This window comes from Lycium ferocissimum, chromosome 10 (assembly GCF_029784015.1).
Source record: "Lycium ferocissimum isolate CSIRO_LF1 chromosome 10, AGI_CSIRO_Lferr_CH_V1, whole genome shotgun sequence".
In the NCBI taxonomy this organism is placed as follows: Eukaryota; Viridiplantae; Streptophyta; class Magnoliopsida; order Solanales; family Solanaceae; genus Lycium; species Lycium ferocissimum.
This window is the reverse complement of record NC_081351.1, coordinates 37,601,499-37,620,035: the sequence shown is the minus strand read 5'-3', so window position 1 is coordinate 37,620,035 and position 18,537 is coordinate 37,601,499. Positions and strand designations below refer to the sequence as shown.

The 18,537-nt window shown below is 34.6% G+C and overlaps 1 protein-coding gene and 1 pseudogene across 1 annotated transcript; both read left to right on the top strand.

The window, feature by feature from the left end:
• The first annotated feature begins 894 nt into the window (after positions 1–894).
• LOC132034861 (MDIS1-interacting receptor like kinase 2-like) lies at positions 895–2,358 on the top strand. Its single transcript, XM_059425205.1, has 3 exons — positions 895–1,479; positions 1,780–1,942; positions 2,072–2,358. The coding sequence occupies exons 1-3, from the start codon at positions 895–897 to the stop codon at positions 2,356–2,358; spliced, it is 1,035 nt and encodes a 344-aa protein (XP_059281188.1).
• A 1,346-nt stretch (positions 2,359–3,704) lies between these two features.
• LOC132035390 (sugar transport protein 5-like) lies at positions 3,705–7,166 on the top strand (annotated as a pseudogene).
• Positions 7,167–18,537: the final 11,371 nt, after the last annotated feature.

The following is an 18,537-nucleotide window of genomic DNA, read 5'->3' as shown; positions in this document are numbered from 1 at the left end:
TCAGATAATCAACTTACTGGTTCAATTCCATTTACTCCAGGTGACTTAACTGAGCTCAAAATTTTGTCCTTTTTTTCTAACCAATTTTCTCGTCCTATTCCTAGTGAGTTGGGGAATCTGAAAAATCTCATTGATCTGGAATTATTCAAAAGTCAACTTAGTGGTTCAATTCCTGCTTCCTTTGGCAATTTAAGAAACATGCAATTTCTCTATCTCTATGCCAACAAACTTTCTGGTTCTATTCCCAAAGAACTTGTACATTTGGATAACTTGGCAGAGCTTCTAATGAGTGAAAATCAACTTTCAGGCCATTTGCCAAACCAGCTTTGCCGAGGTGGGAAACTCAAGAAATTCACGGTGAAAAGTAACAAGCTGACAGGGCTAATACCAAGCAGCTTGAGCAAGTGCTCGAGCTTTAAATGGGTTCATTTTAATAACAACAGTTTTACTGGGAATTTGTCCGAAGCTTTTGGCGTCTATCCCAAGCTTCAGTTCATTGATTTGAGTGACAATGATTTTCATGGTGAAATCAACAGCAATTAGGGGAAATGAAAGAATTTGACTGATCTGCGGGTAGCCAGAAATAGCATTAGTGGTAGCATACCACCGGAAATTGGAAATGTCAAAGGACTTCTAGGACTTGATCTTTCATCGAATCATTTGGTCAGGTAGATTCCTAAGGAAATTGGAGATTTAACCTCTCTGGTTAATCTTTTTGTGCAAAACAACAACATTTTTGACAATATACCTGGGGAACTTGGGTCACTGACAAAATTAGAGTCCCTTGATCCATCAGGAAATAGACTGAATGGGTCCATCCCAATATTTTTAGGGGATTACGTGCACTTGTTTCAGTTGAACCTAAGCAACAACAAATTTGGGTAGAAAATTCCAATGGAGATAGGGAGGATAACTCAGCTTAATGCACTTGATTTGAGCCATAATCATCTTGTTGGAGAAATACCCCCTTATCTAGCCAATTTGAAGAGCTTGGTAAGCTTAAATCTTTCCCACAATTGCCTCTTTGGCCGCATTCCTGAAGAACTTGAAAGTTTGACTGGTTTGCAGGATGTCGTGTTGTCATACAATGAGTTGGGAGGTCCAATCCCTAATAATAAAGCTTTTATCAATGCTTCATTGGAGGGCAATAAAGGTCTTTACGACAATGTAATAGGACTCCAGCCTTGCGAAAGGCCATCTTCTGTGGTGAAGAAGCAGTCAGTGGCGAAGAGACGTAAACTCATCCTCATCACTGTACTTCCTGTTATGGGAGCACTAGTACTACTATGTGCTTTCATTGGTGTCCTCTTTATGTGTGATAAAAGAAGGAAAGTTAGAGACGTTGAAAGACGTGATGATGGTTGGATTTCAATATCCATGTTAGATGGAAAGGCATTGTGCAGAGATATCTTAAACGCCACAGAGGAGTTTGATGCTACATTTTGCATCGGGCAAGGAGGGCATGGAAGCGTTTACAAGGTAAACCTTCCATCATTAGGGAATATAGCTGTGAAAAGACTTCATTCTTTATTTGAGAATACACATCCCAAAAGCTTTATGAATGAAGTAAGGGCATTGATTGGGATTAAGCACCGAAACATCGTGAACCTTTAAGGCTATTGTTTGAATGCACAAAACTCGTTGTTGGTTTACGGGCATGCGGAGAGAGGGAGTTTGTCTAGCATTTTAAGCAATGAAGTTGAGTCCAAGAAATTGGATTGGCTTAAAAGGGTGAATATCATCAAAGGTGTTGCTTATGCTTCATCTTATTTGCACCAGGATTGTTCACCATCTATTGTTCATCGAGACATATCAAGCAGTAACGTTTTGCTTGATTCTAAGTATGAAGCTAGTGTTTCAAATTTTGGCATAGCTAAGCTTCTCAAGCCAGACTCATCCAATTGCACTGTGCTTGCAGGAACGTATGGCTATGTTGCACCTGGTAAGGTCTAACTTTATTTATTATCCTTGTTTTATAACTTCATGAACTATAGCCAAACACTCTCTACAATGTTTTTATCTCATTTACACGTTTAAATTGTTCTAACTTTTGGAAATTGTAATATTCCAGAGCTTGCATATACAATGAAGGTTACACAAATGTGTGATGTCTATAGCTTTGGAGTATTAGCATTGGATATAATCCAAGGAAAGCATCTTGGGGAATACATTACTGTGCTAGCAAATTCATCGACTAGAGATCATGTGCAGCTTAACGATTTGCTAGATGAATGGCTTCCGTATCTTGAAGATAGCGTAAAAGAGGTTTTGGTTTTTATCATCAAGCTAGCAAGTTCTTGTTTGCTTGAAACTCCAAAATCAAGGCCAACAATGCACTTCATCTCTAATAGGTTATAATCAATGAATCCACGTCCGCCTACTCATGTAAGCCGAGCTATATAATCCCTGAGATGTCTTTGTATGAAAATGTAATAAACTTTGAAACCAAGTGGTTGTGAAGTAAGTTATTTTGATGAGACGGTCCATGCCAAAATTATTACTGGGACTAGTATTGTTGTATTGTCAGGGTGCTTATCTGGTTTATTGTATTGAGTGTATAGTGTAGAAGGTAATTTTCCTTGTGCCAAAAGCTAATTAAACCATGCTTCATGTTTGCTAATTACTGATGTCATAGCGGGATTTCCTTCCATAATTCTTATAGCTCATGAAATATCTCAAACACTTGTAAACACTTGTAAAATATGATTAACACTGCATTGCTTGCCAAAATGATAGTATATATTTTAAAGATGAAAGTAGGGAGGATAATGTATGATATTAACATCTCAATAAACATGTATGCGGAGATGCCTCTTGTAAAATACTGGAGATATTTCACTTGAGTTACTAGAGAAATAAACTTGTTCGAGTTTCTTTTGTACTTCATAAAAAGTTTAGAATCAAATTTTTGCTAAGTTGTGTTCCTCTGAGTCAAGAAATGTCAAAACAGGCGAATTTCGGTACTTTAGAAAATTTCTTATGGGAAGGAATAATTGCTTCAAGCCAAGTGACGACAGAGTCACTATTGTTTGTAAGTGGAGTTCTCCAAATTAAATACTGCCTTGAAGACAATAAAACTAAGTACCGAATTTTAGAAAAAAAGGACATCAAGAGAATAGTTTGATAATAAGTAGACAACTATTTTAACGAGCAGTTCTGAACTTTTTCCGTTTGTGCATCTTTTGTTATTCAACAACGTACTAACTAAATTTATTTAGCATTTAACGCATCTGATTTTTATCATTTTTTTTTTCATTCAGAAATTGGATAATTAACCTTAGCCCATTCATCCCAGATATTCCAACTGTAGGACCACTAAGCATGGTGAAGAGCTCTGGACATGTTTAGAAGGAGAATTGAAAATGCTAAATTTATTAAGCCTTTACTCCGTTTACCTACCCTTCTCTTGGTCTGCTACATAAAAGAGGAAGTTGACAGAGGTAAAACTCACGTAAATTCCTTCATCACTTCTATTTATAACAAAGTTTAAAACGTCTAGACTTGTAACTTTTTATTTATTGAGGTGACACATGTTCTGTTTCTATACGTCATTAATTGGCAATTTCGTGCCTACTTTAGTGGATAACTTTATGTTCATATATGTGAAGCCACTCTATATAAAGACCAATATTGGAAGTATAATATTTTGTTTTAGATCTCTTCAAGTAGCTGAGAACTGAGTAGGAAAAATTGCAATTCACGGCATGGCTATTGATGGACAAGTTAGCTATAACTGCTTTAATAGGAATATAACATTTGCGGTTGTTATCACTAGCATTGTTGCTGCATCAGGCGGCCTAATTTTCGGATTTGATATTGGAATTTTAGGTAAATATACTTCTTTTCTTTTTCATTGTCCATTTTATTAGACTGATCGAGTTCCAATTTTCTGGCGTTGAAACAACTGGTAATCGTAGACTATACATGCACTCAAAAACTCTTTTGTTTTCCGACAAGCAGTTTAAAAAGGAAATTTCTGAGCATTTATTTTCGAGCCAGTGAATCCGAAATTGTGAATTTATAAGAGTCATAGAGAGTTGCCTATTAACAGGGATGAAATGACTAATATTATGCTATCTCTCATGTCCAAGGAAAGAAGATATACTATTTATTTTTGGAAAGAAAATTTCGAGGATATTATCGAAACCACTGGCTAGACATTGTCTCATTTGTTTGTGAACTTCAGATTGATGTACAAATCAGAAATAAATAAATGAACAAAAAGGACATTGTGAGGGTTAATTTCACGTATGATCAATTGAACTTGTTATAGCAATCCTCTCCTCATGAGCTAGCTTTTGGGGTTGAGTTAGGCCCAAGTGTCATATCTTTACAAAACTTTACCGACTATAACATTAAAGTTACAAAACTATTTCACATACGTGAAATAAACACTAACCGTTTGCAAGACGTGATCATAATGTCTATGCTGTATACAGAGATTTAATCAGTTTAATTTGTACATCAGGAGGAGTGACAACAATGAAGCCATTCCTTGAAAAATTCTTCCCATCAATACTGAAGAAGGCAGCATCTGCTGGTGCTGAAGCAAACGTGTATTGTGTATATGATAGCGAGGTTTTAACAGCCTTCACTTTATCACTCTATATAGCTAGCTTGTTTGAGTCTCTCGTAGCTGGTCATCTCACGACAGCCATAGGACGAGGAAACGTAATCGTAGTAGGAGGCTGCACTTTCTTTGCTACTCTTATCAATGGGGCTGCTCAAAACGTTTCTATGCTCATCTTGGGTCGCATTTTGCTAGGCTTTGGTGTCGCCTTTACTAACCACGTAGCAAAACATAGAGTCTAGTAATCTTATTTTGGTAAGTACAACAAATAATCTGATATAGTGTGAAATTTTTTTACATCGCCAGTCATTATTTCAGTTAAAATCATTATTTTGATTCAAATTAACTTACTGATAAAATTGAAACTTTAATGTAAGGATTTCTCAACATTAAAATGAAGAGATTCAAGAACATGCATGCTTTTTAATTTGACTAAAACAAGTATTTACCATCTGTATGTTTGATCATCATGTAAAGCAGTAAAGGGACAAAGGAGACATAGTTTGGAAGTATATTTAATTACCATATTCCATCATAATATTTGTGCATGTATTTGAAGGCTACTCATGTATACCTGTCAGAAATGGCACCTTCAAAATGGCCTGGTGCATTTTAGCACAGGCTTCCAATTCTTTATAGGCCTTGGCATTGTTACTACAAATTGCATAAACTATGGCACCTCTAAACTCACCTGGGGATGGCACCTTTCCCTCGGCCTAGCCGTAGTTCAAGCCACAACAATGACCATAGGTGCACTTCTCATTCTTTTAAAAAAAATATATAATGGTGGTGTCAGGGTTAATTTGCGAACACCTCAACTATTTTCTCAAGTACCTGCTACCTCCCTCTAGCACAAATATTGGGTATTTCTGCCATTAAGCTTAGTCGTATGAAAAGAAATCACCTATCCCTTATTACGGGACCTTAACTTTTGAGTCCTAAAGCAAATGCTTCAATTTCCTTGCCCTTGAGCCAGCCCTGCATTTTATATCTATGATAAGATTTGAACCATTATCTTCCATAACTAATATCTCATTTTATGACCACAACTTGGGCATAGGCTCACTTCTCATTTCCGACACACTTAGCAGCCTAGTTGAGCGAGGAAAATTGGAGCAAGCAAAGCAATCGCTGGCAAAAGTTCATGGAACCAGTAGCAACACCGAAATCGAAGCAGAGTTAGCTGATCTTATTAAGTCTTGTGAAATTGCAAGAGCTTCAAAGGAAGAGCCTTTTGTGACAATCTTTAAGAGACAACATCGGCCTCATTTGGTCATGTCCATTGCCATAAAATTTTTCTAGCAAATGAGTGGTATTAATATCATTGCATTCTATGCACATGTGCTCTACTGAGTGCTGTGATTCTTGGAGTAGTCAATATTGGTTCAATCCTTGTGTCTACTGGTATTGTTAATCGGTTTGGTCAGAGATTTCTCTTCATACAGGCGGAGTATAAATGCTCATCTGCCAGGTGCATGCTCTAACTAGATATATAACTAGCACAACTCGTTATGCACATAAACAATCCAAGATAATACTCACCCTAAATAATTAATTGATGAGTTTAAGTTCTGTATACTGACGTGTATAAATTTTTTCTACAGGATCTTTCGTTTGTGTCCCTTCGGACAAACTTAATTACTGGCAGTAGCCCGCATATACAAAACCTATACACTGAGATGTATATTATACGTATAGTATATGTATTGTATATGTATAGTATATGTATATCTAAGTATAAATATACAAAATTTGCTGGATTTTTTGTAAACTAGATCACTCAAAGGTATTGGGTTGTAGTTGTCTCTTTTCTCTACAACAAGCCAAATAAGGTAACTTGAAAAATTAAAGCACACATTATTAAGTGAAGTTCCACTGGTTAAGGTCTTATTGAGGGTCCAGATATATAAGTATGCAAAGAGTTTTAACTTTTATGTAGTGTGGTGCATAGTTCTCTTACATTATCAAGTTTAATTAACTGGAAATATAACAAGTAAATGCTTACAACAAGTTTGATCTTGTAACCATGAACATAAGTAATTAGATTGCTATAACAGGTTAAATTAGACTAGTAGTGCAAAACAACTATTTACTGTCCATATATATAGCTTAGATCCTTATGCTAATTACATCATTGGCTTAATGTCGGTGAAGGTAGCAATTGCTTCTACACTAGCAGCTTCATAGGTGAAAATGGAAGCAAACACATTCGCAGGCAACATGCTGCCTTAGTACTTGCCCTGATGTGTATCTATGCTGCTGGTTTTGGTTGGTCATGGGGTCCTCTAAGCTGGCTCATTCCAAGCGAAATATTTTCGATAAACATTCGATCAACTGGGCAGAGCATAAGTGTCTCCGTGAACTTTGCCACCACATTCGTGCTGTCTCAAACATTCTTGGCCATGCTTTGCCACTTCAAGTATGGCGCTTTCTTGCTCTTTGCTGGTTGGATTGCTGTTATGACCATTTTTATTGTGATGTTCATTCGTGAGACTAAGGTGTTGCTTTGAATTCCATGCATCAAGTGTGGGAGAACCACTGGTTTTGGGGTAGGTATGCTAAAAGATCAGCCTTAGTGCCACAACAAAGTAGTTGAATATATTACGGACTCATTTATGCCATTCATCAATGGTTTGGCTCATTTATGCCATCGCCGTTACTAAAATGACTCATCCATGTCATTTTTCATTAACGCTGGTTTACAATACCAGAAAAGACACGTGGCCTCCAATTAGAGGTCCCCGTCGTTTATAAACCAGCTCAATTTTAAATCCCAAATTAATAAAAAAAAATCCGACACATACACCTGACCACCCACAACCATAATCTAGTTGGACGACACGTGTCACATCTGGTATTGTAACCGGTGTTAATGAATAATGGCATGGATGAGCCATTTTGGTAACGTCAATGGCATAAATGAGCCATTTTAGTAACGGCGATGGCATAAATAAGCCAAACTATTGACGAGTAGTATAAATGAGCCATTTTCGATAGTTCGATGGCATATTTGAGCCTTTTTTTAATATATTATACCAAAAGCTCATATGTAGTTTTCTTTTGTAATCTAAAACAGAGGAATTTTAACATAAAGCGGATCAACTTTTACCTAGATATGCAAAATTGGAAGCCTAATTACCACTATTTTAAAATAGCCGACAATTTGTAGTACTCAAGATTAATCACAGTTTGTAATACTCAAGATTAACCACAGTTTGTAATCCTCATGGGTTCAAATAACAATCACAGTATAATTCTTCCCTTTCAATAATTGTATTACGTACAAAAGCAACATAAGAAGGACCAATAGTGTCTATTCCTTGATTTGACTTATAAATAGAAAAGTATACATATAATTGGTTCATTTTAACCATACAATACGAAGTAGCTTTGTTAGCATGTGTTCGTAACTCCAAGTTTATTGTAATAATAACAATCTCAAACTTGGCAATCAGTAAAAGTTTTATAGAGGGAAAACGGAGGGAGTAAATAGATAAAATCATTGTACTTGGATAAAATTACAAGACATCATTCAATGATGATCACTCAACTTAAGCAAATTACCAAGTAAAGTCATTTATCTTTATTTTTTATTCCTCATATGATCATTTAAGTTTATATATTTGCCTTACAAAGTAACAATGGTTAAAAGTCACTTTAAAAATGAAAAAGAACCAAAATAGTCGTTTAAGTTTGGACTTTGAGTCAAAACATCCCTTATTTTTTAAAATAGAACAATAATAGTCCTCCAACTATTTTTTACTTTGTAAATTAGATTGTTTTGGTCCTATAGGCAAGTCCATAATGTAGATTTTAAAAGGGAAACTTACATAAACAACTACCTTTTATAAGTTTACAACAATATATAGCTATAAGTTTGCAATTTACAAACCGTAGCTACCTTTTATATGGTTTCGGCTGTATTTTCATATTTTTAAATACAGCGAAATACATGTATCATAAAAACAGAGTGGAGTAAATTCTTTAAATACATGAAGGTTTCTATGTTTTAAATACAACCAAATACATGTATCATAAAAACAGAGTGGAGTAAATCCTTTAAATACACGAAGGCGTTGTGTATTTCATTGTATTTATGTACTGATAATTCTTTTGGTTTGGTTGTATTTAAATGTATTCGAGTTCAGATAAGTAAAGTCGCCTCTTGACGTCGCACAGTGGAATATATTTGAATGTATTTACGCTTACAAAATGACAAAAATGAAGAATACAGCCAAATCTGGTCATAACTCTGCCGAAAATACAAAATACACTGTATTTAAAAAGGAAGAATACAATAGCACCGGTCGGATCTCCGATGAAATACAGAAATACAAGTGAATACACTCTATTCAAAAAAATACGAGCAAAATACAAAATATCACTGCATTTACACCAAAAAAAGATGAATACATTCAAATTCTTTTAAAAAAATCTTCACTGTAATGGACTTTTAGGTCTAATGCAATTGACATACAAATCAAAGCAGACACACTTCAAAAAGGACAAATTTCATTGATGGAGAACGCTCAATAATTTACTCCTACGAGGTCAAACAGCTTTGCACATGTTACACTCTTAAAAGGAAAAAAAACCAATTATGTATCTTCTTTTTTTCCTTATTTTCTGCTGTTAGAAGGAAGTTCACAAATTTCTAGTAATATAATAGTACGACGAGGAGTCATACAGCCAATAGCATAGATAGTCCAATTGTTATAGATCATATATACACTCATGAAGCCATCGGAAAACCCAGATCTGAGATGAGGAGCCATCGAAAACTCCATCTCCATCGGAACTATGCTCTGGACGTGAAGGAGAAAGAGATGAAGCAGTCACTTGATTTTGACAAGGAAAGGAAGGACAGAAGCATCGAGGAGATGGCTAAAGAGGCAATCTGGGGTAGGAGAGGGAAACAGAGAGAGAGAGAAAGAGAGGGGTGAGGGAGAAGATAGGTTTGGTAGGTGAGAGAAAATCAATTTAAAAGAGGAACTTGTGAAATACAGGACACTAGTTATGATATGTAATTTAAGAAAATATTTTAGCTAGAAAAATTAAATAAAATAAAAGGTAGTTATTATTCATAAATAGGTCTTAGAGATAGCTATGACAAGTAAATTTCCCATTTAAAAAACCATAATATTTAAAAGTAAAAAAGAAATGAAGAGTGTTAACGTAGAGGGTAAAATAAGTAGTGCTAAATTTTTAAATGAGATAAAGGGGAGGAACAACTATTGTTCGAAATTCGGAGAGATACTTAATATTTTAACTAGGATTGGAGGGAGAAAATAATTTTCACTCAAATGATATTACAAAATTGACAAAAATAATATTTGAAAACTTAAAAAAAAAAAAAGTACACAATTATGATATAGAATCTCCTCATTTTATGTGATGTCCTTTGATTTATATTATTATCATAATGTCTTCAATATGCATCTATTTTTTTTTTCTTTACGAAAACCCTTTAAAATCTTTACATATGATGTTTTTCTATTAGGACCTAGTTTTTTTTGTTGTTTGAAGGAATTCATCGTCTTCCTTATTGATTATGAATTTACTCGCAGTAATTTCTAACGTAGAAAAAACAAACAACTAAATTAAATTATTTTATCAAAATAAAGATTACTCATAAAATCAATAAGTAGAGCACAACATTTTATTGTTAAACTCCTGAGTTTCCAAGCAAATGGAGTACATCTAGGATATTTCATTTTCTTTTTTTTTTAGTAGTGATAAAATGAAAAAGTTTTTTCTTTCAGTTCTAAAATTATCAGTCACAATTTTTTTGTGTTCCGTTACTTTTAGTTACAGTTAGAATTGAACTAAATTTGTACTATTTTATATTATTAAAAGGTTGTTAGTGTTTATGTTAAAGTATACGGACTATTATAGTTGAAAATTCAAACTTAAGGGACTACTTTGACCCTTTTTCTTTTATTTTGAAAGTGACTAGTAGCCATTATTACTTTGCAAGGCAAAATTATAAACTTGAATGATCATACGAGGAACAAAAAAAGATAAATGACTTTACTAGGTAATTTGCTTAAGTTGAGTGACGATTTGAGGAATTTGACTCCTTGTTTTTTCCTTGTAGCAATACATAAGTGCTAAAGAAAGAACAAAATAATTGCAGTAAATAGAAGGAAAGTGTGCGTCCGACTATTCTTCTTCTTGGGCCTTCCGAACAAACTATTCCACACTAAGCCCAGTACATGGCCCGCGAAAATGATACAACTATTGACTTTTGAATAATCTGGAGAAAATCTACCAAAATACATTTCCACAACTTTAAGCTTACGCCACAATTGAAACGTTATTGCTAAACACCCCTTTAAGGGGTCGTTTGGTAGCTGGACAAGAGTCAAGTTATTCATATATTAATTTCTTCATTAACTTATACCACTTTCGCTAGTAAAGAGACATTCATGTACTAATTTTTGCAATACTTATATAGCGTTTGATAGCTAGTTATAAAGTAAGTTATTTATATATAAAATTAGTGCGATGTTTGGTTTGTAATTTAGAAATCCACATAACTAATACATGTATTAGTTATGAGGAAATCTATGTATTATTTTATGCAGTGTAGAAGATGGAATAACTAATACATGAATAAAAATTTGAAATGACAATATTACCCTTATCACTCTCCACTTAAATACTTTCCTTTTCTAAACAATTTTTTATATATTTTACTATAATATTTTTATAAAAATATTTTAATTTTAATTGTAATAAATATTTTAATTTTAAAAAGTATATAATATTTATTAACTTTTAATATAACAAACCAACATCCAAAGAAATAATTTATGCATAATTAAACCCTTCATAACAAAACCCTGCATAACTAATACCTGCATTACTAATACCTGCATAACTAACACCTACATTACTGATACTTGCTTAACTAATACCTTCATTACTAATACCTACATTACTAATACTGCATAATCCTAACCAGCTACCAAACGACCCCTAAGGGTGTCCATATATCGAATTGGTTTGGATTTTTCAAATACTAAATCAAATCAATTGGGTCAGGTTTTTAAATCTACTAGTCTGGAAACTTGCGTTGCACGTTTATCCCGAAATCCTTATAAAATTTATTTTGCAAATGAGAAATTTTAAATGATTCACATATTTTCCAATTTTCTTTGAGTTCTTTTAAAATAGAAATCAAAACATACAAAAAAAAAAAAAAAAAAAAAAAAAACTAGTAATATGAAGTTAGAAGATCTTGTAAAGCTGAGGCTACTTTAGTGAATATATATTACTTTAATTTAAAGGCATACTTTAATTTAAAGACAGATACATAAACATATATAAAGACCAGCGTATAATTAACTCGTAAAAATTAACAATTATGCATGAAAAATAAAAACTAAATTAATATCCCATCATGATCAACACAACGTTACCATAAGTCATGAATTTTCCTTACTCAAATATATTAATATTAAAAAAATAGTAAAAAGTAAATGAAAGGGAGATGATTATAAACATAATTTTTGCGAAGCATTAAAAAGGAAATATAACTCTGCATATGAAAAATATTAATATCACAGCCGAAGCCAATAAATATGGGAAAATAAGCTATCGTTTTTACGATTCATAAGTACGTGAAGTTGAAGATGGTGGGAAGGAAACAACAAGTTAACAAAAAAAAAAAAAAAGTTGTGAAGGTTATATTATAAAAAAGTATAACCCATAAATAGACACCAAATTAAATTTTTAAATAAAATAAAAATTATGAAATTATACTATAAATTCCGAATCAGTGGAAAGAAAGTAGAAACATGAGAGATATTTATACTAACATGTGAGGAAATTCATAGGATCCTTTTTCAACATTAATAAGAACATGAAAACGTTTGTATAATTATGATAGCACTCTTATATATACTTCTCATCATAAATAGTGATATGGTCTAAATTATAGTAATAATGGTGACTTTTAGACTCTTCATTTCTATAAGTTATGGAATCGATGGGCTTATTGATGAAAAAAATAAGATAAAATGTTGGAATATATATATATATATTGTATATTACTCCCTGCGGATAAAACAGAGTGTCCACTTAGCCTCTTTTTTTTTTTTGTCCACTTATCAAATCAAGAAAGAATTCACCTTATCTTTCCAGATTTGCCCATGTTAAGTGTTATGTGACCAAATCTCAATACCTATTTAATTAGGGATAGTTTAGTCAAATTACCTATTTTTGTCTAAGAGTTAATATTTTCTTAAGGGGTGTGTAAATGGATAAGTGGACATTCTTTTTTATCCGGAAGGAGTAATATTTAAGGGTCAAATGATTGCTTAATTTTAAATGAGTTTTAACGGATGAAATAAGATAACTCATCAATTTAATTTGGTAATTAATGGCTATCTTAATGGATTACTGTTAAATTCAAATGGGACGTGCGATATATCCTTATGGCAAAATGATTAATGACACAAATAGTTAGCAAAAGGTGATTTCAATTAATGAAAAGTAATTTTACTTATAGATAAGGTGTAGTAATTGGAGTTTTAGGTAAGGGATAATTAGGTCGTTTAACTTATTAAGGGCATTTTAGTAAATCAACTTTGCACTAAGGGGTTTTCTCCTTTTAGTATAAAATGATAACGAAATCAAACTAACAAAAATCGAGTTTTTCAACCTGGAATTTTTTTAGGTAAAGTCTTCAGACAAAATATATATTTGTATTTCAAATATTTCTTTAGTCCTAGTAAGATACAACTATCTAAGATGTTTCTTAAGAAAAACACAAAATATGAGAGGAGTGATGACATTGTACTAAAAATATTCAACAAAAAAGATAATAAAATCGCATAAAACAAATATTATTAATTAATAAGTCATAATAAAGCCGTCCATAGCCAACCTCTCACACCTCCATACTGAGCATCCATGCATCTCCTTTGCACATGCCCGAACCATCTTAGCCTCTCTTCCCGCATCTTATCCTCCACCGAGGCAACTCCCACCTTGTCTCAGATATCATTATTCCTAATCATATCTCTATTATGTGCCCACACATCCATCATAGCATCTTCATTTCTGCAACTTTCATCTTTTGAACGTGAGAGTTCTTGACTGGCCAATATTCCGCCCCATATAACATAGTTGGTCTAACCAATACTCTATAGAACTTGCCTTTAAGTTTGGTTGGCACCTTCTTATCATACAAGAGTTCGGATGCGAGCCTCCATTTCATCCACCCTGCACCATATGTTGTATGACATCATCGTTAATCTCTCAATTCCCTCAGATAATAGTCCCAAGATACTTGAAGCTTCCTTTCTTTTGAATGGCCTAAGTACCAAGCCTCACTTCCACGCCAACCTCATGTGTAACGTTACTAAACTTACACTCCAAGTATTCAGTCTTTGTCCTACTCAACCTGAACCCTTTAGACTTCAGTGATAGGCAAAAACAAAAATAGCTTAGCATCTCAATGACCATTTTTATACTACATGATTTTCCTCTGTTTATGTGTAGAGACTCCATTTGTATGAAATCAGGTTTGTAGGATCCGATGACCCTTAATGTGAGATGAGTCTGTGCAAAAATAATCAAGTCATCATTTGTAATACTCCATTTTGCTAAGGCATCTATGACTTGGTTTCTCCATAACGATGTCGAATCTCGCAAGTAATGATACTTGATATACTGTATTTTGAATATGTGAAATGATCTTCATTTTCCAAGGGATATTGTAGTGTTTTTTGATCATATCAACCATTATTTTCAAATCACATTCCAAGATTACATTGTTATGCCCTTTCTGAGAACACCATTCCAGGCCGGTTAAAACAACTTGCTTCGACCATATTACTAGTAATCATTCCAACACTTCGAGCAAAAGCCATGATAAATTTTCCTCCATGATCTGTACATATTCCTCCTATTCCAGCTCTTCCACTTGCAATCCTTCTTCCATCAGTGTCGATCTTCACCCAGTTTTCAGGGGGCTTAGCTAATTTCACCACTGTACTTTCAATCTTGAGAATAAGGCCCATAACTTGTTGATAAATAACTTTCCCATTTGGAGCTTCATTCAATATTACTCTTTACTTTGGAGATTACCCATTTCAGATGAGAAGGGATCTATTATTGGATTCTCTTTGTTTAACATTTGTTACCTCCATATACGATTGAGCTATAAAATTTATTGAACCATTCAAAATTCTAAGTCGAAGCTTGATATAATATGTTAAAGACAAGAACAATAAAATTAAGAAATATTTATAAATTATATTACAATAAATATTTTTATATATAAAACCAATTATAATCGGGGCTTTTTTTTCTTAATATCAAACCAAATCACTAATAGATTTTTTTTTGTCTGACTTGAATTATCGGTTTGGTGTGGTTCGTCGATTTTCTTTGTACACTCCTACCCTGCACACAAGGGCGGATCTATGTATGGTGGGGTGTTCACCCGAACACCCTCGAGAAAAAATTACAATGTATATAGTGTAGATTTTCTGTGTTTTTGTACATATATTAACTTTTGAACACCCTAAACAAATGCAAAAGGTTAGCTCAAGTGGTCCAGGGTGTTCACAATTATCTATAGCGTCCTAGGTTCGATTCCCATCGACAACTATTTTTTTAATATTTAGCGTTTGTTGTTTTTTTCGGATCCCCTGAGTGAAAATCCTGGATCCGCCACTGCCTGCACATGCTCATTAATAACCAAAACAAGCAACTAAACTTTAGAATAGGATGCGGGTGCAACAACTTTTGCGTAGCTACTATGCCTTCTTGCCTTATCTTACTTAGTGGAGCAAGGTATAGAGAGTCTCGCCTGTGTGCCAAATGAGCAATTAGAGGAGATGCAATGGGAGCTTCGAAAGCTTGCTAGGAATTACGGCGAAGCTATATAATAGGGTGATTTCCAGTTAATAGCTGTTGAGATTCTAGGAAATGTCCCCATAGGACTTCAAAATTTGCGAACGGACAACGATATATACAACTCACAATCAAAGCATAATCCTTCCCCCCCAAAAAAAATTGTACTCTCTCCGTCCATATTTATTTGTGTTAGCGAAAACGTAAAAGAAAGAACATAAGATTTAACGTGGTTCGGATCAAAATGATCCCACGTCCAGCAGAGAACAGCTGCCTTTATATTATTAACAAAGAGAGGGGAGAAATCCCAACTACACCTAAGAGAATTTCTCTCTCAACTCTCTACTCACTACAAAGGATTTATGAATTTTTGGGATGATGAATAAAAAAGGATTGCCTCTTCTTTTATAGGCAAATAATGACTTGGGCTCCAAGTGTGCTGCATAGGCATTTCAATTATCCTCTATATCTTAGCATCCTCTGGCTCCAAGCAATGCATCCTTTGGCTCCAAGTATCTATTGGCTCCAAGTAATTGAGCACTCTTTGGCTCCAAGTAATAGAAAGTCATCCAACTAAAATTGGCACATGAGTTTTCTATCACATGACAAAAACCAACTCTTTCAATCTCCACCTTGGTTTGCATTCTAAGCATGCGTATGAACAACTCTAGCCAAAACTTCTAAACTTACTGCGCAACCCCGTTGTATGAAACAAGAAGAATCAAACCATTGTTAAACGTACCACCTCCACCTAACAACTGTTCTCTCGGAGTTGCATCAATTGATACGTACTCCTGCCAAGTCCTTGCAGTGTATAAACTTAGCGAGCGGGACTATCTTGGTCAACATGTCTGCAGTGTTATCATCTGTAATAACCTTCATGACCTTGATAGTTCCCTCTTCAACTACATCTCGAATAAAATGGAATCTGACATCAATGTGTTTAGTGCGTTTATGAAATCTCTGATTTTAATCCGATGAATAGCACTCTGAATATCGCATCTAAGAGTTAATTCCTGTTGAACCAAACTCAATTCTGCCGCCAAACCTTTTAACCAGATAGCTTCTTTCACTGCCTCCGCTGATGCCATGTATTCTGCTTCTATCGTGGACAAAGCGGCAATCGACTGCAAAGTCGATTTCCAACTAACGACATTGCCAACAAGAGTAAAGTTGTATCCAGTTGTGGACCTCCTTCTGTCAAGATCCCGTGCATAGTCAGAATCCGTATTACAACCAAGAATTGAAATACCTCCAGTACCTTTTCGAAAGTTCAGACCAACATCAGAAGCGCACTTGAGATATCTCAATATCCACTTGACGGCTTCCCAATGCCTCTTTCATGGGTTGAATATGTATCTGCTTACCACACTTATAGATTGAGAAATATCTGGACGTGTGCATACTATAACATACATAATACTACCAACTGTGCTGGCATAAGGAACCTTTAACATATGCTCCACCTCATCCTCGGCCTGAGGCATTTGTAACTCTGAAAGCTTAAAATAAAGAGCTAACGGTGTACTTACATGCTAGCATGTATGCATATTGAATCTCTCGACAACCCTTTCGATGTGTCTCTTCTGAGAAAGATTTACAACACCATCTTTTCTTGAAATCTCCATACCAAGGATTTTCTTTGCAGCTCCCAAATCCTTCATGTCAAATTCCTTACTCAACAGTATTTTCAAAGCATTTATCTCAGTAATGTTGTTAGCAGCAATAAGCATATCTTCAACATACAACAGTAAATAAATCATTGAGTTACCGGACATTTTCTTGTGATACACACACAACTATCAAATACACTCCTTGAGAATTTATGTGTAGTCATGAATGCGTCAAACCTCTTGTACCACTATCTAGGGGATTGTTTCAAACCATACAAAGATTTCTTCAGTTTGAATACATGATCTTCTTTTCCCTCAGCTAGGAAACCTTTAGGTTAATCTATATAGATTGTCTCTTCTAGATCACCATGTCAGAAAGCAGTTTTGACATCAAACTGTTGAAGCTCTAAGTCAAATTGTGCAACCAATACTAGTAGCATGCGAATTGATCTATGCTTTATGATTCGAGAGAAAATCTCATTGTAGTCAATTCCCTTCTTTTGACTGAAACCCTCTGAAACTAATCTCGCCTTGAACCTAGCATCTTTCACTTTAGGAATTCTCTCTTTCTTTCTATAGACCCATTTGCATCTAACTGTCATCTTCCCCTTTTGTCTCTTCATTAAGACCCATGTCTGGTTCTTGTGAAGAGACTCCATCTCTTCAGTCATGGTTAACCTCTATTATGCAGCATCCTTGCAAGAAGTTATTTCAACATCCGAGGAGGGCTCCAGATCCTTAATCTTTTCTTCTGTAGCTACGAATGCATTTGTAATCAGGTTTACTTGATCTATAAGGTGTTCTGGTCTTCGTATCTGCCTCTTCTCCCTTCCCTTCGCAATTGTGTATGGTTTATTGGCAGAAAGTTCTTTAAGATCCACATCTTTTGATTCATCTTTAACCTGGGTCTCTTGATCCTTTTCCTTGGCAAGCTTCACTGGAAGCTCCACCTGCTCATTGTTCTTGTTTCCTGAAAACTCCACGAAAATTTTACAGGGATCAAGTATAAAGGATTCATCAAAGGTGACATCTCAACTAACTATAAATTTGAGTAAAGACACACATCAAAGTTTGTAACCTTTTACTCCTTCTACATACCCTACAAATATGGCCTTCTTAGCCCTTGGTTCAAGCTTTCCTTCATTAATATGATAATAAGTTGGAAACCCAAATACTCGTAAATATGAATAGTTAGAGGGTTCACCTGACCATACCTCATTCGGAGTCTTAAAGTCAATCACCGATGCTGGAGATCGATTGACAATATGAGCAATAGGATGAACTGCTTCAGCCCAAATTACTTTGGAAATTTTGGCTTGTAAGAGCATACAACGTGCCTTTTCAAGAAGAGTTCTGTTCATCCTCTCGGAACACCATTCTACTGTGGGGCGTGTCTGACAATCCTATGTCTTGAGATTCCATAAACCTTGCAGATATCATTAAACTCTTCATTGCAAAAGTCCAAGCCACTGTCTGTGCAAAGAT